General features: G+C 42.9%; 1 protein-coding gene across 1 annotated transcript in view; it reads left to right on the plus strand.

The window, feature by feature from the left end:
* Positions 1 to 22,000, plus strand: part of Cals (calsyntenin 1) — a 186,067-nt gene extending 164,067 nt beyond the window's left edge. Inside the window, exons 7-17 of the mRNA XM_084598840.1 lie at positions 259 to 525; positions 1,848 to 2,026; positions 2,706 to 2,832; positions 5,101 to 5,255; positions 5,881 to 6,032; positions 8,341 to 8,560; positions 10,003 to 10,204; positions 11,236 to 11,381; positions 12,070 to 12,322; positions 14,448 to 14,647; positions 15,198 to 22,000. Of these exons, the coding sequence (XP_084454966.1) occupies positions 259 to 525; positions 1,848 to 2,026; positions 2,706 to 2,832; positions 5,101 to 5,255; positions 5,881 to 6,032; positions 8,341 to 8,560; positions 10,003 to 10,204; positions 11,236 to 11,381; positions 12,070 to 12,322; positions 14,448 to 14,647; positions 15,198 to 15,431 (2,135 nt within the window). The 3' untranslated portion in view covers positions 15,432 to 22,000. The remainder of the gene's footprint in view (positions 1 to 258; positions 526 to 1,847; positions 2,027 to 2,705; positions 2,833 to 5,100; positions 5,256 to 5,880; positions 6,033 to 8,340; positions 8,561 to 10,002; positions 10,205 to 11,235; positions 11,382 to 12,069; positions 12,323 to 14,447; positions 14,648 to 15,197) is intronic.
* The last annotated feature ends 573 nt before the right edge of the window (positions 22,001 to 22,573 follow it).

The raw sequence follows: 22,573 nt of genomic DNA on the forward strand, positions 1-22,573 counted from the left end.
CATGGCTCATCTGCATTTGTATTTGGAGAAAAAAAATCAGTAGTTAAAAAAGAACTATCAAGTTAGTTACAAAAATTTTGTTCTGCGGCTTTTTTTACAGCACAGTTGCATTTCATCTTGACATATTTAGGACAACTAAAGCTTTTATTGATGAACTAAAGAGTGTTAATGTCACTTCATGCTGCTTTACAAGCTTTCTCCTCCTTGTGCCCAGAGATGTCACGGTTGGCATTATTCTATTCTCCTGCATACTCACAGGGGCCAGCTCTGATAGTGTAGACCTGCTTCCAAGTCCTGGAGTTGGGGCAGAGTGGACACAGGGTCTGCCGACAGACGAAGGCCGAGAGAGCGATCAGATCTACGAATTTGATGGTGCCACAAATGCTGTGGTCATTCCCGAGTCTACCGTGTCACACAACCTGACCAACGTTTTCACTGTGGGCTTCTGGATGCGTCACCGCGCACCCACAGCCCACAACGCCAGCCACCTCAAGGAGCACGTCTTGTGCAGCTCTGATGACCATCGTGAGTGTACTGTCAAGTGTGCTTTGTCTTAAGTTGCTACCCTTCCTTCTAATACATGCTTATTGGATTCCATTGAATAATAATAATAATAATAATAATAATAATAATAATAATAATAATAATAATAATAATAATAATGATGATTGGTGTACAGAAAGGGAAAGGCGCAGTATTTGTCACACTTGTGTCTGTGGACACCTGAACCTCACCGTAAGGGAAGGAAGGAAGGAAGGTGGGAGGTAAAGTGGAAAGAGAGAAAGAGGAGCCGTAGTGGAGGGCTGCGGAGTAATTTCGACCACCTGGGGCATTAACGTGCGCCGACATCGTACAGCACACGGATGCCTCTTCATTTCGCCTCCATCGAAACCGGCTTGTAAACACAAAGGGAGCGCATGCATTGAAGTGTTTATCCTTCTATTTTCTTTATGTCCTCTCTGGCATTTCATTCTTTCTCCTGAATGTGTGTGACCAACTGCCCTGCTACTCTGCACCTCTAGAAACAGCGTTTTGCCTCCATTCCATTGAATGCATATATGCATTTTTTTTTAGGAAAAAGAAAAGGACTTCAAGATAGCGGTCTGTTATAGAACCTGTGATGACACTGCTGTCAGATGACACACTGTCAGATGACACTGCTACACTAGCAGTGTCATCTGAAAAAGAGGGCAGTCAGCATGGTATACAAGCCGAAGGAAGAAGGGTGCAAAACGGACAAGTACTTTTGGCCATCCTGTCGTACCCAAACAAATATGGTGTTTCCAATAATAGTTTCTTGATGCTATCAAGATGCTAACTCAGGACAACTCTTGTTTGATTTGAAAATGGCTTGTAAACACAAAGGGAGTGCGTGCATTGAAGTGTTTATCCTCCTATTTTCTTTACGTCCTCTCTGGCATGTCATTCTTTCTCCTGAATGTGTGTGACCAACTGCCCTGCTACTCTGCACCTCTAGAAACAGCGTTATCATGTCATGCTGCTCTAAGATGTTTCAGCTACCTCGTCAACAAATTAAAATTATGAGATGGTGTATTCAGAAATAAGATGGCTTGCTATTAGCATTCTGTTTGTACGGATCATGCATTCATCATACCTGTATCTAATTAAGTAATGCATGTTTACTGCACATGGCTGCTCACACAAAAAGGCTGCTATACTCCCATGTTCGTCTATTTTTTTCATTCTGAGAACATACTCCTCATCTAAGCTGGGGCATCATGTATTTAGTGATTGCCGTGCCTCATTGAATTGCCTGGAGAACTATATGAAAGAAGAAAAAGGCTCTCTACGTTGAGTGTGAGTGTGCGTGCCTGATTTTTATGCAGGCATGAGCCGGCATCACACAGCGCTCTTCATCCGCAACTGCCGGCTTATTTTGTTGCTTCGCCGGGAACCCACCCAGGAGCAGGCCAACAAGTTCACACCAGCTGAGTGGCGCTGGAAGACGCCCGAGGTGTGTGACGATAGGTGGCACCACTACGCGGTCTCCGTCAACTTCCCCGAGGTGAGTGTCCTTGACTGAAGCCTGGGCGCGGGGTCCATGTACTACAATATTAGTCAGGTGTTACTTTATGGCGGTCAGGTGTGTTGGTTAGTACATGTATATAGTAAAGTGTAGCTGGGTGTGGAATTTAGAATTGCGACTCTGAGTTGGAATACATTTTCTTAGTTGATGCAATATCTTTGGAATAGCATGCGTACATATCATTTAACGTGAAGATGGTAAACTAGCAGTTTATTAGTCCAGAATGGTTTATTGCAGTTTGAACAATCACAGCAATACATAATGAATAGCACCGCTTCCAACAGCACTCTAAAGAGTGGTGTCTATGAAAGTAGCATGTGTAGGATGGGTCGCAGTAGGAGCCTGCCTAGTACTGGGTGGAGGACTGATCATATACAGAAATGCTGCATTAGGTATGAATTGGTTTTAGCAGGAGCTAAAGCATGCCCGGCTAGCCATTAAAGAATCGAATAATTGAAATGCAGGAGTTGTGGCATATACTTTACATGTTGCATGCACATTCCACAATTCCTATGGCCATCTTGGTAGATTTGTGGACGAGCATTTTTCACGTCTTTCAGTGAAACATGACCCACGCCTTTTGATTTCGGAACTAGTTCAGGCATTTTTCTGAATTTCCTCCCTGCTGAACAGTGACACATTGGTTTGTGTGGTGCAGGCATCACTCTACGTCGATGGACGGCCCTTTAAGGTGACGGCTAACAATCCGGAAATTGTAGATGACTGGCCTCTTCACCAGACCAAGAACATCAACACCACCTTTGTTGTGGGAGCCTGCTGGCAAGGTATGTTGCCTGGTTTACGGTGGTGGGCTTGGCAGCTTCCAATGGAGTGCCTGCTTGAAGGGAACGAATATGTTATGTGCAGCTGGCATAGGAAATGAAAGTCGTCTAGGAATGCAACTTCCTATTGATATAGCTACATGAGCTGAAGTCTCGAAGCTGAAAGGAAAGAGCTGTAACTATTGTGAGATACAGTAAAATCTCATTAATCCTTTTAAACAAAAAATTAAACAGGAAAAAAAAAAGAAAATGTTCGAATAATTGAATGGCCCTAGAAAACTACCGAAAATCATTGGCATTACTGTAATTTTATCTAATGAATGCCTGGAATTTAGCTGTCTATGCATTCAAGATGAAAACAAACTGAAAATGATAATATTTCGTGGTTTAGTCAAGTATTTTGCTTCGCTTTGCTTTGCACAGAGCGCCAGGAATGTTGTATATAGCTCTAAAATTATCTGTCGTTTGCATATCTCTTGCAGTGCAACTCAATGGTAGCGGGGCCTCTTTGCAAATGGCCCCATCATGTGTGCTTTACCTCAGACCCAATGCAGTGAAGCATCCTCGAAACATGGCAGTTCAGGGTACTCGAAGAGCGGAGGAAGCATGTGTATGCAGGAAAGGGAAATAGGCTTAGGTGTGACACTATTCCAAAAAAAATTTAAAGATTGATGACGCGCAAAGCAGTGCCCAAAACTGCGCATCTGACCAATGTGCACCCCTGATGGCAGTGATTATATAAATTTAAGATAAACGAAACTGAATCTATGCTTCTGTGCTTTAATATGACAATAGGCAACTTCCAATCATTGTCACACCTGCCATAATGCACATGACTGAGGTACACGGGCACCACTGTACCATGCAGCTAAGGGGCGGGAAGGTCTGTGCGCTTCAAATTTCTGAAATAACAGGGCTCGAATTGAGAAAATTTTGCTGTATAGCAATTGTACTAGAGATTCACCAGCCGGTTGGAATTCTGTGCTCTTTGTTCTCAGTGGATAATTGAGGCCCAGTGATACCACCGCTCATTTCTGGTGCAGCATGTCGCATGGTTAAGCATCCTTCCAATTCGCCTGGGAGACTACCGACTTTTGGCTGAAATTTTTGATTGTACAACACTGCCACATATCACTAAAAAAGTTGCCTCTGCTTATGAAAGAATTATGTTTTGCGAAACTGGCACTGCAGAATGTGCTGCTGCATCGTAATCGCAAACATCACCATCAATGGTCGCACTAGCACCATCAGCATCTTTGGCTAAAGCCAAAGTAGCTGTGGCTCGTTGCGTTCATGTTTGCTATTGCAGCTGCTTTTGTGTATTATAGGGTTTGCTAGGCCGCCTGTATGGGGTGCACATTGTGAAGTTAGAATTCTCAAATGTTGAAGTCATGGCGCTATCGAAAGACATTCACAGAAGTTCTTAGAATCTTATAATTATGAATTTCCATGCTTCATAACCTCGAGGAAAGGCAAGTGTTTTGCGGTTTGCACAACAGGTGTATGCAATGTCCACGTGTCTTGTAGTGGCAAAGGTGATAAGGAAATGTCGCACCATTATGCCTAATTTCGGTCTTTGATATCTTATAACTGGACCTTAAGGATTAGCATTTCAAGCACAGTCATAGAGATACAAGGGGAACCTATACAGCTTTCACAGAAACTTCGTAATTAAAAAAAAAAAAAAGAAATAGACTTGGTTTGAAATAGAGTGAAATGCCATGGGATGTCATGGCATATCCCGGACCAGAACGTATTCTAACTGCAAAGTATTTGTGCAAGCTTTGAAGCTTTTCCTTATAGCCATGTGGCTGTGCTTGGAGATGCCAATGAGTAATTACTCTTCCATTCACTAGTATTTCTGGCTTAAAAGCTTGCTCCCTAGTCTTAAGTTATTGAAATCTTGATTGATCAAGAGATTTGTCTGGGATTACCTATGGCAATGAATGTGTAATTAATTTTCTTATAAAATTGAGCAACATTTAAAGCTTGAAAACTTGGTGTGCTTTTTACAGTCGAATCTTCATATTTGCAAACATCTTCCCCTGAGCTAGAACCAAAATAAACTTCCGCACATTGATGCACATAAAATTTCCACTTGGCCCGGAAGGCAGTACAGGTTGGTTTCGCATCTCATGATACAAAGCCGAAATTGCAGCCTAAACTCAATCGTTCATGCGTGACCAAGCCCTGCCTCGCTGTGCCTTTCAAGCACACTGGTTATCACTGAGCAAGCAGATTACAGCAACTGCTTTCATTGCGCACATTCAGGCAAGGACAACAAGATGGCATTCCACTTCCGCGGTTACCTGACGGGTCTGTCGGTGCTGAGGGGACGCACCGAGTCTCCCGACGTGCTCTCTTGCCTGCATCGCTGCAAGGAGTGGCTTGACATTCCTCCTGCGGATTCACAGGCTGCGGGAACGGCAAGTGGCAGATATTTGCTGCATGCGGTCTCTTCGTTGCTGTTAGCACCATCAATTCCACCTGTATATACAGAAAGAGTACATTTCCTCGGTTTGTGGTGAAAGTTTGTTCGAAGCGTGGGGATCTAGGTTGGGTCAGCAATTACTCTTTGCAGTGCAGCTGGCTCCAGAGCAGAACTTTCTTCGTTGCTGTATGTGAGCAATTAAGACATGAATGGTCGTTAAGGAATAGAGCATTGCGTCATGTGACTTGTATACCTTGAAAGGCTCAACCTAACTTGAAAAGTCTAACCTGCTCTACTCCGATACTGTGGAAAAAAAAATAATAATAAGGTACAAGGTGCTCTCGTGACATTATTGGGGTAGAGGATGCCTCCATGTGAGCTAGGTCTTTCAAAGTCTCTTCATACAACCAAAATAAGCACCAATAAAGTATGGCTCTGGAAACCATACAAATGCACTTTTGACTGGAGAGTAGCACTGTTTCACCAGCAGAGATATATATGACAGTACTAAGCTACTAATTAAGGGCATTTCATCCTTTTTCCACTACTAGATGCGCAAATGGCAACTCTTGCCTTATGACTGCATGCTTTTGACTAACATTTTTGTGGGGTTCTTGCAGGAGGTGACCTCTAACTCTGAGCGTAGTGAGGTCACGGTGACAGCTCGTGACCAGGACACCCTCGAAGATCTCGTGTCTCGTGTGGCGTACGTCAATTCTCGTGACTTCCCCACACCTGGTCGTCGTACCGTACATGTGGCCACTACTGTCATGTAAGTGTCGTGAGGAGAAATGGTTTCGGCTGATATCTGGATTGTATGACCAACTGCATAGCCATTTAATTTCTGCAGGTAATCTGAAATATTTCACAGATATCCACAGTCACTGCTTTCTGGATGTTCGGGTGGTGCATGTGGGTTCTTGGGAGCCAGTAGCTGACTGTGCCACATTCACAGGGTTGTTCTCTTTTACTTCAACCGATAAAGAGTGCTAATAATTTCAGTATCTGCTATAGACTGTAGTGGTGCTTTGATCTCGCCAGGTAGAAAGGCCGATTGGTCTTCAAACAGTGCAAAGGTAGCCTTAGATACCTTTCCCGTTGAAGCTGGTTTTACCTTCAAAGCTGTCCTTGACTCCGAGTGAAGCGTAGCGGGTAGCGGTAAGCAAATTTTTTTGAACGGCGTCTAAGGCATTTTTTATTGTAACCTAAAGAAACACTGTTTTTTGTACAGAAATCAAGGTATTTAGAATTTGATGCACTTACTGTATGCTGTTAATTTCATTCTTTTATGTCTTACGTTGATTTCACTCAGTCAACGACCGATTTTTCGGACCCTATAGGGAACGTGAAAACGTCTGAAAATTGGGTAGGCAGTCTGAAAAATCATATTTTTTTAGGAAAAAAAATCGCTTTATGTAAACTTCTGATTGCCACTATGGTGGAGGAAGGGCTCAGTAGCCCAGTCTGGTAATTGACGGTCCCACTTTCAATTGCTGTACTACCATCAGCACCTCGCGGTCAAACGCGCTGGCTGGGACGAAATCCAGATGCAAAAGTGAACCTACCACTGCGAGCCTGCTGAACTGCCATGTTTCGAGGATGCTTCACCGCTTGGTGCTCATGGTGCGCTTGATGAAGCATCCTCGAAATGTGGTGGGGCCATATGTGCAGCTACTGCGTCGCTCCGTAAAGGGCCCTTTATTTCTAGCTTAAAATTTGCTCTATATAATTACATTTTTGACCCCATGGAATCCTGGATTAATGACATTCCACGGTACATGTTATATGGAGGCTACTGGTGCCATGGTGAATGAAAATGAAGTGCAAAAACATCCAGCAATCAGTCGCGATGCGTCCAAAATTTCAGGAGCTCATATACGTTAGTTCTACAAAGCATGTCGCAGTGCCACGAAAAAGTCCGAATAATCAACCATGTCCAAAAAATCGTGTCCAGATTTTCGGTTGTCAACTGTAGCACCAAGAAAGAAGCGGATGAACATGTGGTAGTGTGTTTTTGTAAATATGGCAGTATCGCTACAATCGCCGACTGAAAATTTGGACGCGTGATTTTTGATATGCTTGATTGTTATGACATTTTCTTATCTCCACAACTTACCACATAGAGCCAATATGTATGGGTGCCCATAGACATGCTCCCATTAATACACATGCTTCCAAATAGTGCTTAGTGGAACTTCGTTTGTTCATACTTCAGGGAGATTGAAAATTTGATCAAATAAAACAAAATTCAGTCTTAAAGGGAACTGTTAAGCGAAGGGGCTGATATTCTGCACAGGTTGCACATCATGCATGTTCACCTGCAACCTTCTAGATGTTATACGGTGCCAAAACTTAAATAGTATTCACTAACATAGTTCCTTCTCTTGCGGGAAGAGTAGTTGACACCACTTCCAGGCACCAAGCTGTTCTAACATGTCATGTAAATATAAAAAAATATTTAGGTTCGCGGAACCAACTCGCGCTGAGTCCTTTAAGGGAGTGCGTTGCTGGGCAAGCCGATCAGTCATGAACTACTGTCACTGCACGCATACAACAAGGATGAGAGGGGTACACAAGTGCAGACTCACGACTGATATTTTTTGCACAAGAATCAGTTGTATTGTGATGATAACTAAAACACCTATCATTATAGGCAAGCCACTGCAAAATGCATACATTCACAGACCGCCAATTTCAAGAGTGGTTTTTGGCTGTAGTTACTAGGTGTATTACGAAAGCCAGTGCCGCCTTAGCGCTTGTTTCAGCCATTTATTGGTTGCTTCTTATCTCCATTGGCATCTTTGTCCATTTTGTTTCACACCCTTCGTGTGGCGGACATAGCACAGTTTCCTAAATGGCTACAGGACATCCAAGATGATCTGGGTCATCTAAAAGAAAATTGTCACCACGCAATTAGTGAGGCAGACTGGAGCAATACATCTGTTGTTTTCTAGCATAGGTGATAACATAATAATATAGCATGCTATGGAAAAGTATCAATGCTTCATATGTGCCGCATGGATCTCATTGTTCATCTAATAACCTTTTTTTAAATTTATTTTTTGTCTTCATTTCCTCAGGTGCAGCAATGGAAAGGCCCAGAAGGTTCCACCTGTGGAGTCATGGGTGACCATCTTGGCCGCTGAACAGCCAAGCATCACCATTAATGGCACACCCAACCTGGCACGCGAATATGAGCCCTTCAAGCAGGGCATTGAGTTGTTTGCCTCGGTCTTCATCTCAGTCGGCCGCGAGCATCCCACCACCACGCAGGCCAGCACGGCCTCGTCCTCCTCACAGGTAACAGACTTTTGCATGTTGCAGGCAGCACAGCCCGCCTCAGTCTTTGGCCCCTTTAAGCCAGTCGAATGACTTCCCACGTGCACAAGAAAAGGCAGCTTTCGCCTTTGGAGCTTTTGAACAGAAAGGGCTTGACGTATGTGTACCTGTCGTGCAGCTCGTGCAGTACACAAGTGGCATGTACCTCGTTTTTCTAAAAGAAGGTAGTCTTCTATTTAAAAGATTTGAAGGTTTGCATATTGTTACATCACTTGGCACTGTCGTACAAACTGCTTAGCTCCACCCTATGGTGTAAGCAGTTCATACCAAGGTTATGAGAATAAAAAACGCTCACGAGAAGTGCTGGCCAAGTTCCCTGAACAAATACAGCAGTTCAAGTACACATGTGTCAGCTGACACGGCTGATGAAAAAGGCAGAGCTCTTGGTGCTCAAATTTTGTCTTGTACTCTCTTTTGTTCAGGCAATCAAATTTTGCTCTGACTGTGTATAAAAATGTAATAGAATGAATAAAGCAAGATTTTACTTCATTGTAATTATATTTGGAACACATGTTGTTTACACATGCTTAATAAAATTGAGGTTAAAGAACTATACTTGAATATGCACTTTTATTATTGCCTGATGGTAATGCTGGCAGGATAAATGAATGCCTATAGCCGGATGCAACTCAAAAAAAGAAAAAAAAAATGTTGGACCCTTGCAGCCGATGACATCGACCAACTCTCATGATGTCATAGACCTGCTAGGATGAAAATGCATTGTGTGTGTGGCAGATGAAGTGGGTGTTCACTGTTGCTTCACCGAATTAGCCACGGAGTTATGAAAATCAGTCACCTTTGGTAGAAGGCCATCCGTTGACTTTTTCTTGAGCCATATTCGACTGTACAGCCAGACGTGCAAAACGAGAGCAGGCATCTTGCGCTTGTAACTGGCACAGGCAGTATCTGTAAGGCTGTCACTCTGTGGGCTTCTGGAACTGCGCATGGTCGCATGTTTATATGTGTATGTTTATGTTTATGTGAATGCAACCCTTGTGCATACTAACTGCAAATAGTGAATTGCAAATGATAACTTTCCACTATCCATTCTTACCACGTGGTCCTCCTTTCTTCAATTCATGTTACCCGTTATCCTTGTAATCTCTTTTATTTTGGGTGTCTAAAAAAAGCTAGCTGCAGTTTTTATCGTTGGCATGTAACAGGCAAAATAAAGACTGGAGGAGTACATAGTGAGAAAGGATAGTGGATGGTTTTATTTTCCTTGCTTTAGTTATTTTATCATGCCCGTAATGAAGTTGGTGTTGTGATAAGGCAGGAATGAGTATGATATATGCCATTGGTCATTTTTGTTTATTTATTGTTTCTGCCATCTACAGCCATTTTGAATGCGCTCCTTGCAAAATTGCTTATGTGCTCACGCGGTATATGTTTCATTGCTGCAGGAGGATGAGGATGACGACGACGATGAAGACAACCAGGTGTCGCCACCTGCTGCATCACAGCGGCCGGGGCGCCTGGACTCTTGCAGCGTCCAGGTCTACCCTCCGCTGAACCCAGACCACGAACACTTCCAGCTGCCCTCATACATGATGGCACACTTGGGAATCCACCATCGGGAGAGCAAAGACGGGCTTGTCATCTACGGTTAGTGTTGCTGGCTGCTAACAATTGGCAGTTAATATGCATTGGCCAAGAACCTTTGTGTCCAGACTTAACCCGTGCCAGCTGCTAACATAGCAGAGAAATTTAACACCGGATTGTGTTGGGTACTGTGTTGCTACCCCGAGAGGAGTATCAATATGTACAGGTGTAGTCAAAAGTTCCCAGGCCACAAGGTTCTGCTTCTGGTCAGCATATTCTGGCACTTGAGATCCCATTAAAGATATCAATTATCTCAGGGGTTAGAATAATGCTTCTGCTACCCCTCACAGTTTTGATATTTGGGGTTCTCGTAGCTGCCTCACCACAATGCTCAAAAGCAGACCCTGTGGCCTGGGAAATTTTGACTACTCCTGTACCTGTCTTAGCCAAGTGCTAATTGATTGACACTTAAGTTTCTCTTGGCACTGTTTCATCAGTTGGCATATTTTAAATGTCATATGGTGAAATTCGTGGCGTCTGTGAGCTAGGTTTTGTGAAAGCTCAGTTTTAGGGGTCATAAGAAGGTCATCAACATTAAGACTTGTCTCTTATTGAAAAGAAAGCATGTTGTTCATATTGTCCCCATTTGTGAAGATTTGATGATTTGGACAGGGGCAGTTATGTTTACAGTAGTAGTAGTAGTAGTAGTATTAGCAACAACCGCAGCAGTAATACATATAAACAACTCATCTGGGGTTTTAGTTAAATTTCAGGTGCTTTGGATGCATATCAAGTTACCTCTAAAAAGTAATCAATATTAAAGTGATCAGAAATAAAAATGATCGGCATTAGGCTTTTCTAACTGCGTCTGAGACAAGACCTTAAGAACTTTCATCTGTGTTGACTGTTCAGTAACGAAGCCCGCACAGATGCGGATTACTGCTGGGATATTTGTAAGCAAGCCGTTTTTTCTATCTGTAGGAGAAATGGAATTCAACTTCAGGGTTTCTGCATTTACGATGTCTCCATTTTGATCATCCCTTAAGGAACTAAAGCACTTGGCCTTGACATGTGCCATCACATGGTCTTTACAGGAGCCGACAAGGTGCAGCACTACGAGAATGTGCTGAGGCAGATCCTGTACTTCAACAAGAAGCCTGCCTATTACCTGAACCGCGCCTTCAAACTTGTCTGCTCTGAACTCAATGGCCGTTTTGTTAGCAACGAATACATTCAGACGGTAAGTGCCTTCTTTTTTTTTGCCATCTGTTCACAAAATTTTATTCTTGCTTTTTAATTTTCCAAAGCTGCCAGTGATTTTGTATTGATGCATTTAACCCATACATTCCCTCTTTTTCACCTTTGTCATATAGCTTTAGTCATTCTTTTCACCGGTTTCTTCTAATGCTACTCAGCACTTGATTCATGTGCGCATTGGATTACATGTTTCTAAGTGGTTGTAGAATGAAGGCGATCACTGGTTTGTGATGACAAATTTGTAATTCGTAATGGTTTCTAATATGCAAAACTACACATTTCGCAATTGTTGTACTATTATGCACTTTATTATTGCTACACCTTCGGCACACGTTCATGGTAGCCGGTCTTATATTTTAGGGGAATCCCCAAAGGCGGAGTAGATTTGTAATATGGGAGTAATTACGCATTGACATCCACTTGGGATGAATTTTTCTTTGACTGCAATTTGTAACATGGGAGTAATTACGAATTGACATCCACCCGGGACGAATCTTTCTTTGACTATGAAGTTTTTGAGAAAGCTGTATGGCTGCGCTTAGTGGATGTCAATGCATAAATAGCCCTCTTGTTTGTGATAGCCATTAAAATATCTTGGGTGCATGTTTTGAGTAGCTGAAAACAGCTGTGCACATTAGTGAGCAACCGCGTGTTTCTCTGTTTGCTTACAGCTTACAGTCATCCATCCGCGCCCCGAATCACCCAGCCAGCATGAAACGGCCGCGCCCGCAACCGGGGCGATGCGCACCACCCCAGCCTCGGCATCATCCTCTCGGCCTGCAGCACCAGCCGCGCCTGCCATGGCTGCCCATGTTCAGGTGGCCTCGCACAGCGTGGAGGCCAAGCCCGCCAAGACTCACGCAGGAAAATATGTGGAACTGCTGGATGGTGGCGCCTCTGAGGCGCTGGCGAAAAGCTCCGCAAGTAAGCTGCAGTGCTGCGGTCATGTCCTTCTTCCGTATTTCTTCCTTAGTTAATTATGTTCGGGCTTGGATCATCCACCTTATTGTCATGTTCACTCATTGTGGCCTTGCCAAAGCCTATGGCAGTAATTGGAGAGAGAGGTTTGTTGACTGTCAGTAACCAGAATTTATGGAGCACTGCTCTCATGGCAGTGTATGAGAAAGGCATTTGTTGAAATATTTCTTTGTTCAGCACCTGGCAGTAAATTGGTAGTCACTGCTTTGTCCTCTTCACTAAAAGCAACAACACCTACTTGTTGTCTAAACAGGACTTGTCTAAATAGGCACAGTTTGCTCCCTGCAGCAGACACCACTGCATCTGCCTTGGAGCACTTTAGTTGCGTATCTCAGACTGCATTTAAATCAACCACAGACACCTATTTTTGTTTTCGATCTATTTAAAACAAATCGATAGCGCATAGGAAGTTTCTTTTATAGTATTCGCACTTTTGCATTAAAAATGCATGCATCTACAGTCAAGACGACTGAACAGAAAAGACACACAATCTGTCCTTGCGCAGCCATCACTTTCATTCCTATGAGCTTATATCTTGTGGTTTAGGCTTCAGTTTCAGGTTGTTGAATGAAGGTTCTGACGTCACAAGTTAACATGTGGCCACATGACACATACAAAAGCTGTAACGTATGTATTTGTTTCTTTGCACCTGTGAATTGTGCACACCCTTAACGCTAAGCTGCTCCACTGACCGCGACTGGACAAAGAGTTATTTTATTGCAATTTTTATTGCGGGGTCTTGCATGATCTCATATTCACTTGTGACATTGGAACCATCGTTCAGCAACTCGAAACCGAAACTGAAATTGTGCGGCAGAATAAACTCGGTTATAAATACAAATTTCTGTTGTACTGAGCATAGGAGAATTTTATGCTGTGTTCCATATTTACTAGAGGTGTACAAATATTGAAATTTTCGAATATGAATCGAATACGAATATGGGAAAACAGTGCCTTCGAATATCGAATATCTGATCAGTAAAGAAAAAGACCTGAAAATTAAAACATAGCAAACATTCTTTGTGTTATTTATTTCAAAATTCACATAAATTAAACTAGAATTGCACAGAAATGTATACCCTACAGAAAAAGCAAGAATAAATTTTATACATGATTTCATGTGCCGGTTTTTTAACTGGAAAGACCTGCATGAAACTGGCTGAAGCTGTATGTCACTGCTGAATACAGTGAACACTCCTCCTTCAAGGGACCAGAAAAGATGTCCAACTTAATCGAAACCTCAAGTTATCAAATGGACTTGAACTGTCAAAAACCATTTGCATCACAGCAAATTTGATAAACACCTGCTGATTGAAACCATAGCAAACGATGTTTCTCTCTCTCTCTCTCTGGTTCTTTTTTTTTTTTTTTTTTCCTGGTTTTGTTAAGCGCTTCGCTTTGTGTTTTTTTTGTGGGGAAGGTCCCTCTTCACAAAACGGCCCCGTCGCGTTTTGAGGATGCTTCACTGCGCATCCCACGTGGTCATGCATTGCGGTGAAGCACGCAGTTCGGTGGAATCTTTGGTGTACTCTGTAATTTTTGAATATTCAAAAATTCAAAAATCAATTTTTCGAATTTAAATACAAATCAAGTATCTCACTAACACATTCGGTTTTCGAAATTTCTAATGTTAGCACACTTGTATTATTTACTAACGTCTTATGTAGACTTTGTGGACACCTGCAGGGCACAGGCCTAGATGTACTACACCTTTCTGAAAATTGACACTTGGAGGAGCTATTAAGCAGCTACCACTTCTGTTGGTGATCACATAAGCCTAAGAAATGTCATTCATGTGCTGTTCATGGTACAGCTTCAAAATCTTCGTACAATACAAAACAGCAATCTTTCACTGAACTGTTAGACATTACTGCGTTTCAGTGTTACCCCTTTGACTCAGTCGGTCAGTAGGTGTGAATTTTAAGTAGCACACATCCAATGGATGCCAAGGGGATGTCTTTGGCAAAAATGTTCTACAGGACATCTTTGCTTTCGTTAATGACCCAACAGGCTGTGCGTCTCTCGATGTGCACGTATGGGATATATCCCCCTTGCTTTTTTGTGAATGCAGGCCATGCGGTAACCATCATTATCGTGGTGTGCGTGGGCTTCCTGGTCTTCATGATTGTGCTGGGTGTGATCCGCATTCGCGCTGCACATCAACACCAGCAGCACAGGCAGGGCAGCTCCCGCCTCCGCTCGGGAGACGACCAAGATCAGGAGATGGCCTGGGATGACTCTTCCCTCACAATCACCGTCAACCCCATGGATGTGAGTTGGACAGCCACTCACTTACACATGCCACATCTTTACACAAGGCTGTCATAAGGATGACGAATTGGAAAAGAAAAAACACTTGGGTATTGCAGTCTTTCATTTAATGCAAAACATTCGCTTAGGAGGAATTTTCAAAATGACCTATGAAAGGAAAAAAGATCTGAGTGATTGGTTAGACTCAAAGTTTACACTATCCCACAAGCGCTATGACCTTCCTTAGCTACTAAAGGTTTGTTATGCTATGCTCTCTTTTAAGTCCCTTTCAAAATTGCTCAGAAAATGTTCATTACTGTTGCTGCTGTATTATGTGCTTTGCATTATAAAAGCTTCATACTACAAGGGACAAGGCCACTGTTAGTCACTCGTAGGCCTTTCAGGAGTATTGTCCTCCTCTCCCGCATTTTTCCACCTTGGGTACATTTTTCCTTGTTGCCACTTTGACTAATGCCAGAGAATCGTGCAGCAACACTGCTGTAAGAATACAGGTGCAGCTTTCCTGTATAATTTTGGTTTTCCGCACCCCCCTTCTCTATTTCCACACCAGCAAATCACCGAGGAACGGGAAGGCCGTCGAGGTGGTGGGGGTGCTGGCTCCGGCATCGGTGGCGCCAACGGGGGAGGCAGTGGCCGCCGGGGTTCGGCTGAAGATGACGATTCGGACAGCTCAGACGATGCCAGCAGCTACCATGAGGAGAGCGAGGAGGAAGAAGGAGCTCCCCCAGAGAAGGCCAAGGCCAAGGGGGATCTTGAGTGGGACGACTCCACCCTGACCTTTTGAGCGTGTGCTGTTTCCCCACTGCGTGTGAAACGCGCACCTTGCATGTCCCCCACACTATGGCGGCGGAAACGATGAAGACGGTTCCCTTCCCTCTCTCCCTTCTTTCTTTCCTTCACAATCTTTATCAGGCTCTCTCAGCTGCAGCGATTTAGTATGCGACCTAGTGCTGCACTGCTGGCTAGGGGCTACGAATTGCTGCAGATACCATTGGTCAATTGAGAGCGACGTCTCTTTCTTTACATGCAAAAGCGCATTCTTGATTATGGTCCAGGGGTTGCACATGTTTTGCCAGTGGACTCAGAAAGACTCGCTGCTGGTCACCAGTGAAACATGCAGTCTTTTCCCATATTAACCAGGTGAGGTCATATGTGGTTCAGGCTCCTCTGAACTTCCTGTTGGAGTTCACCATTGCAGGCTTTCCTTTCCTTTGCCAAAAAGATACTGCACCTACTGGATGTGATGCTGAGTCCAAATGCTTCGACAGCCTATATGGGAAAGCACTATTATGTGAAACCTTTTTTATTTTTGGGGGGGCCAGAGTGTCTCACAACAGAACACACACCTTCGGTCAAACGGCACCACTAGGTAGGATTCTAATTGCTGTACCTCTGCTTTTCCAGCCTGTTTCAGCGCTTATAAAGAACCAACACAAAAATTTGTGCTTTCTCCTAGCTTCTTCTATATTGGGCAGTCATGTATATAGTGCCACCTGCATACATGGTTTCTGCAGTGTCGCTAATCCTGCAGTGTTTGCTGAAACGCATGGAGTGAAATGATTCATTGGAAGCAGGGGCGGAGGTCAGCAACTTGCCAGCAGCCGGAAAGAAGCTAAGAGACAGCTGAGAAATAGCGGACATGCTGTGTCACAGAGTGCTCCATGATGTACAGTTCTCCATTGCAGATTGTTGAGTTATCATTCACAAATAAGCTTCGTAGCACGAAAAAATGTAATGGAAAATTGGAATGACCGTCTCATTCCCTGCTAAATTTTTTTTTTTTCAACCATGTCTTGCATATTTGTCTTGACATTCTGCTAGACATTGCACGTGGCTTAAGTTTTCAACACTTTCTACTTCTCCACCTTTCTTTTTTTCAAAGCCATTTCTTTCTACCATGCATAAAGAGATTTACTCTGTTTGAGCAAAATGGGAGCTATTTATGTTTTGATAGAGATCACAGTCCGCAAATTTTCGAGCGTGTGATATTTATAGGTGCCTCGATACTTTTGATGGGGGCATGTCATATTTAATGTCTCAAAATGGAGAATGTGTCGAAGTGCACAGCTACGCAGTGTCACTCTGGACCACTTCAAGGGATTTTGATTCCCTTCTTCACTTTCCCATGCCCCTTTTTACTAGCCTTGGCTCCTTTGTTTTTCTTTCCTCTCTCCCCGGCTCTATTGCTGCTCCGAGTTTGAGAGCGAGTCCGAGTGTGAGTGATTTCAAGTAGGAAGTTTAAAACAAACGAAAAGAGTTATTTGTGCTCCACTTCTTGGCATTGGTGGCTGGATTTAGAACCACCGCACAAATGATGACAGTCACAAAAGCAGGGTCGGCTTGCAAAGACATGATGCCACAAATCATTCTGGAACTGGCAGCCTGTTAGACCACATACTACCATGGTCTTCTGAAGTTTCTCTTGAACATCCACAATATGTTTTTGAAAACCTCAGTAGTCAGATCACGTAGTAGTTTGCATGGCTTGGCAGGCTCGGATATTGGCCATTACATATGCGACGTTTTTCGGTTTCCTCGTTCCTCTTTTTTGACTTGCCGCTTGAAGAAGATGAAAAAAAAAAACAGACCAATAAAAGTAACATGTCTGTTCTGCCACTTGTGAAAGTAGGGGCAGTGGCACTGTTTTTAAAAGAGAAAAGATGGAAAAAAAAAAAAAAAAGAAAAGCAGGCTGGACCCGACTGACACAAATTTTCACTGTGTCATTCTATCGCTATGCTGTCAACCAGCATGTTTTGTGGGGGCTTGCCTAAATGCCCCCACCTAGTGCGACGTGCTTACATCCACTTTTATTTTACCTAGTTTTTCTTTGCCTTTGTCTTCTGGTATTGTTCCTGGTAAAGTCGCAGGACTTGTCCTGAGCATGTGTGTGGCCCAGAAGTGGTCTCTTTCACACATTTTTTTTTTCTTGCTTTTTCAAACTTGTATTTATTTGTGGACGCTCTCGTTTCTAGTAGTAAACTGCAGAGCATGGATATATCTGCATACATATGTTCTTTCCAAATAAGCTTTTCTTTTGTTGTTGTTTGTTCTGAAAAGTGGTTTCTGTCATTTACTTGCTATGCGCCTCAACTTGTGCAGAGTGCCCTTTGTAGAGATGCGCATGTCTTCAGTGTGTGGGCACGCACTGCTTGTGACATTCAGAGGGCGGGGAATTGTAGCGTACGCAACGTAAGCATTTTTCTTTTGAGCTCTCGAGATTGATTTGTGGTCACGCGCAAGCTTATAAGAGGCCTCTAAAGTTTCTCATCGCAAAGGGCTTTTCGCACTATTCCGAGTGTAAGATACAAGATGCGAAGTCTGCGGTTGGTTTGTCTGGCGCTTTGAGCTGCTGTGTACCTATGCGCCTTACACCCGCACTGGATCTTTCATGTCCCGCTCTCTTCATTACTCCGGTCACCTTTGTTAAAGCTTATTTCTGAAGTGGAGAACATGTGAGATGCGAAGGAAGCTGTGAAGAGAGCATTTGTACTTCAAGTTTATACCATTGTGGAATGTGTGTCCTCTCTACTACAAATGCGCAGGCTCTTAAAATATTATGCTAAATTTTTCTATGCTATTAACTGACAACAAGTCGTTGAAAACTACATCCCCAGCAAAGGTATCTGTCCTTGGTGTTGAATGACCATTTCAACAGCTTCAGTGCTCGTGATGCACTCTTTGCTCGTATTTTTGTTTTCTTATGCATCATAAATTTTTATTTCTTCTCTTTTCATGGTCAAGAATAGGCCGGCCTGGTCAGTCGAAGACCAACGTCAAAACTTTTTACATAGGATGAAAAAAAAATTAGGAGTCACGAATGTCGTTAATGGTGGAGGGCTTAAGTAGTTAGCAACAAGCAGTTACCTCACTGCAGTTGCGCATTGAGAATGAATTTGCTGTACCGTGTGACCTTCCAGTAATGCTGTTAATTCGCTAAACTGTGCTGTCACACAAATAATGGATTCATTTTGTTTTTCACAACAGCTTTTAAAAATTTCTTAAAGGTGCATTTCTGTACATCTTTCTTTATTTTAATTTCTGTTTTGCTGCAGGGACTGTTTTTGCTTTGTTTTAATTTTCACGCCACAGGATTTGTACCGAAACTCGTCTAATCTTCTATCCTGTACATTTCCTTTCCACTACATCACATTGGCCACACTTGCACCTCACTGTTTGTGATGGGTAGGAGGAGGAAAAAAGGGGGCCGACAAAGATGCGCAAATGTCAGTTTTCATAATAAATTTTGTTGCCTTGTGAAGAGGTTTTAGTGCCTAGTGAGTGGTACACACACGCCTCAGTATTTTTCGTTGGTGACTGACCATGTATGTGTGCGTTGTTGGTAATTTCCCACAGGACTTCAAATAGGCCGCTGTAGAATGCCTTCCTTGTGACTGGAAGAAGTGCTAAAAATGCAGAATGCACATTTGTTTTGTGCATTGTTCTGAAAAACTGAACCATAGGAGTATGGTGCAATATTTGTTCATTTTCAACTGAAGAGACATTTTGTTTTAATGGCCCTAACATTCTTGGCATCTGTGCCTGTACTTTTTTCTTTGCCATTAATTTTGGCAGCTTTATATATATATTTTTTTTGCATTTTCAAATAATTTAGTCATTATTGCTGCTCAAGAACAAATTTTTTACTGTTTTGCATTCATAAAGCTTTTGTTGATGTGCCTGTCTGACTGTGCAAAATTTCGTTGGTTCATTTTTTCGAAATTTTTCGCTGCTTGTTTAGCTGAAGAATAATTTTGTTCATCACGCCTTTCGTAAATGCTGAGCCCAGATAAGAAATCTGTGGAATCTTGCAGTGTTGCGCAATTTAGTTTTGCTTCAAGGTTCACTGCTGTGCATCGCATTTGATAATTGTGTTTCCCACCCTCTGTTGCACTTTGGGTTTATTTACTGCCACTCGATTTCAAACCAGTTGTTGTGATGGTTACAATCTATCCGGAAGCAGCATCCATCACAGAAACTCCATCGTGTGACCCTTTTTGTCTTTCTTTTCTTTCGGTGGTTGTGTCACCTGGGTACTGTCAACAAACATTCACCTCATTAAATATTTTTTTAGCCTCGATTGTTTTCTGCGGCAGTGCTTGTACCGGAACTCTATTCTAGCGTGCTCCAGTGTCGTACTCCAGGTGTTATATTTGAACTGCGCTTATATTGTTACCATTCAGTGCGTGTAGGTAATTTTTTAAGGTTTTCGCACACCAGTGCCACTGTTTTGCCGTTCATGCCTCGTTGTTTTGACATGTGTTTCGCTTTCTCGAGACTTCAAGGGTTTTCGACGAAGACGGGCTAGAAGCAGAGATATAGTATGATGCGCGTTTCTTGTTTGTATAAGTTTGTCATTGAGTTGTTCTTCGTTGTTGTGGGGTAGAGAGCGCGCGTGCACGTTTCCCATCAAAAGCTTGAGAGGGCGAGATGTACCCTACTGTGCCATAGTGCTGACTGCTGAGTTCAAACACACTTGTCATTTAACACAGAGAGGAAAGGAGAGACATTACAGCCATGTTAAAGTCAGCCATCGTGGCATTGTGTTACTGTTTTCTTTCTTTGCTCTTGATGATCGTCTACCCTGAGCAATTAGCCGGGGAAAATTCTGTAAAAGTAATAATACCTTGTTGATTTCTTTCACTGCCCTTGCAACGATCAAGTTTTTTTTGTTCACGCTTGTTTCTACTTTAAAAAAAAAAAAAGGAGCTTCTCAGTCTTCTTTTCTTTTTTGTTATCGTCTAACAGTGTTGCCGTACGAGTGCACTTACTTACAGCTGCTACACTTTGCCCACAAACAGAAGCTTGCAAGCACAGGCTGCATTGTTCTCTCTGTTTTTTTCTTCTGTCGTGTCATTGTATGAAGAAAGGAAGCAACATATCTACTATACCAGCTAGTTTTCGCTGCATGTCTCTCGAGCCTGAAGAAAGCTGCATAGTTCTTGGACAGTGCAGACAGTGCAGCTTTCTTTCATCTGTTTTCTTACTTTCAAAGCACATTTTCTTGACTGTTTGGTGTCTGTGGTTGTTACCGCCACCTTAAGTTGGCTGTTTCACGCCTGATGACAGACGTGACTGTCTGTGGCGGCCACTGTCTGGAGCCTTGAGTCGCTTGTATAAATGCACCATCGCCCCTCCTTTCTTGTCGCCCAAGCTCTTCTATTCCATGCTGTTTGCTATTGTGAGTGTCAACCAGATGGATATGCGTGCTGCTGTGCCCGTTGGGGTGGGAAAGGGAAGGGAAAACATTCTACGACAAAGGCATGTTCTGCTGCATTGATCGATGCACTGTCGTCGCCCTGGGCTGTGAGTTTGTGTTCAGAACAAATCTGGCTCTTTCAGTTCCACCTGTCTGAACTGCTGTTTGTTAGACAGTAGAGGAAACACATTGCCAGGATCTTTTTTTAATATTTTTAAACTTATACTGGGGTGCTTTCACAAAATTGAGACAGACAGTTGCCATTGGATGTGTACACAGAATGTATCACTATCAAGTTTTGATGCTTTAATGCCATAAAAATATTTTGCGATTTGTCTGCTGTGGAGTGTGTGCATACACATTGCTGTCATGAAAAAGACAGACTCTCATCTATATGTCATAAGTATGGGTCATCATCTCCGTGTCGTTGTTTGTCAGAGGCAGTGTGATTAATGTCACAAAGATGCATTGTGTATAAGCCTTTGTAAGACAGTATGTGGATCAGGGCAGCATAACATGCTTGCATCAAGACGATGCTATCATAAGTTGATGCCTCGGTCAGCAGCATCTACGGTTGAGGGCTTTGTGGTGAAAATATGCCACTGAAAGCCTTCTGTTCTTTTGTTATTTGGGAAAATCTTTGTACTTTTGTTATTTGTGGCAGCTTAAGTGAATGTACGTATAGTGAAGACAAACACAGCCTTGCCTATTGTGTAGTCGTCACTTATTTCTTTTTTCCCTGTGTTTGTACTTACTGTATGCTCGAGAGTCAAAACTGAGACATTCCATGCAAAGGTGAAGAGTGAAGTGCTGTTTTCAGTGTTTGTTTGACAGGGAAAACCATTTGAGTATGCTACAATGTGAACCGCAGCGGGGCTTGGTTCCCCCACTTCAGCATGCGGGACGATGGACACACTGGTCCCAAATCGAAAAAGAAAACGAGGGTTAAAAAAAATGCCATGCAGGTTTCTTTTCTTTTGAGAATGAGTGTGTCTTTTGTCCTGTACAGCGTGTCATTCGTGATATGTATGTATAAATATACATATAATATAATAATGCAAATTGTAGTCTTGTGTAGGAAAAATCCTCTTGAACTGACAAATATTCTGTACCAGCTGATCACTTTGATTGCAATAAATACCACATGGTTGTCCCAGCTGCTGTCTTTTCATTTGCCCACCACTATCTTTAGTGCACTGGCGCCATCACTCAATGTGAAGAGGGGAGCCAGTCAAAAAGAACAAGTACACCAAGGACAAAATGGAGAGACAAACACTCGTCGGGGTGTACGTTTTTCTCTTGTCCTTTTTGCTTGCTTTCAATCTTCATACTGCACCAACTGGCCCATATTTCCACTTTTTTGCAAAACGACCATTCGAGATGAATGCTTTATTTGGGTGGTGCTCGGAGGCCGTATCCAGCCTGCTGCAAGGGACGAAGTTAGTGACACAGTAGTGAACCCTTACTGCGGGATTCAAAACCTGTTCACTCAAAGAGCTATCATTTCTATTTCACCTGTCAGCAATGGAATTTCAATTCAGAAACGCGTTTAACATCTATATTTGTGGGTTCCTAGCTGAAAACAAAACTGTACTACACCCAGGAAGTCTAGAAAAAGTTGCAGAAAAGCGTTGCGTGCATGGGTTACTTCCATGAGAACTCTCATGAGAAAGGCATGGTAAGGAAGTTAGGCCATGCTTAACGATGTACGAAGGAGGGAGCTAGGAGC

The sequence above is a fragment of the Amblyomma maculatum genome, chromosome 3 (assembly GCF_055883805.1).
Source record: "Amblyomma maculatum isolate TAMU_Amacu chromosome 3, ASM5588380v1, whole genome shotgun sequence".
NCBI lineage: Eukaryota > Metazoa > Arthropoda > Arachnida > Ixodida > Ixodidae > Amblyomma > Amblyomma maculatum.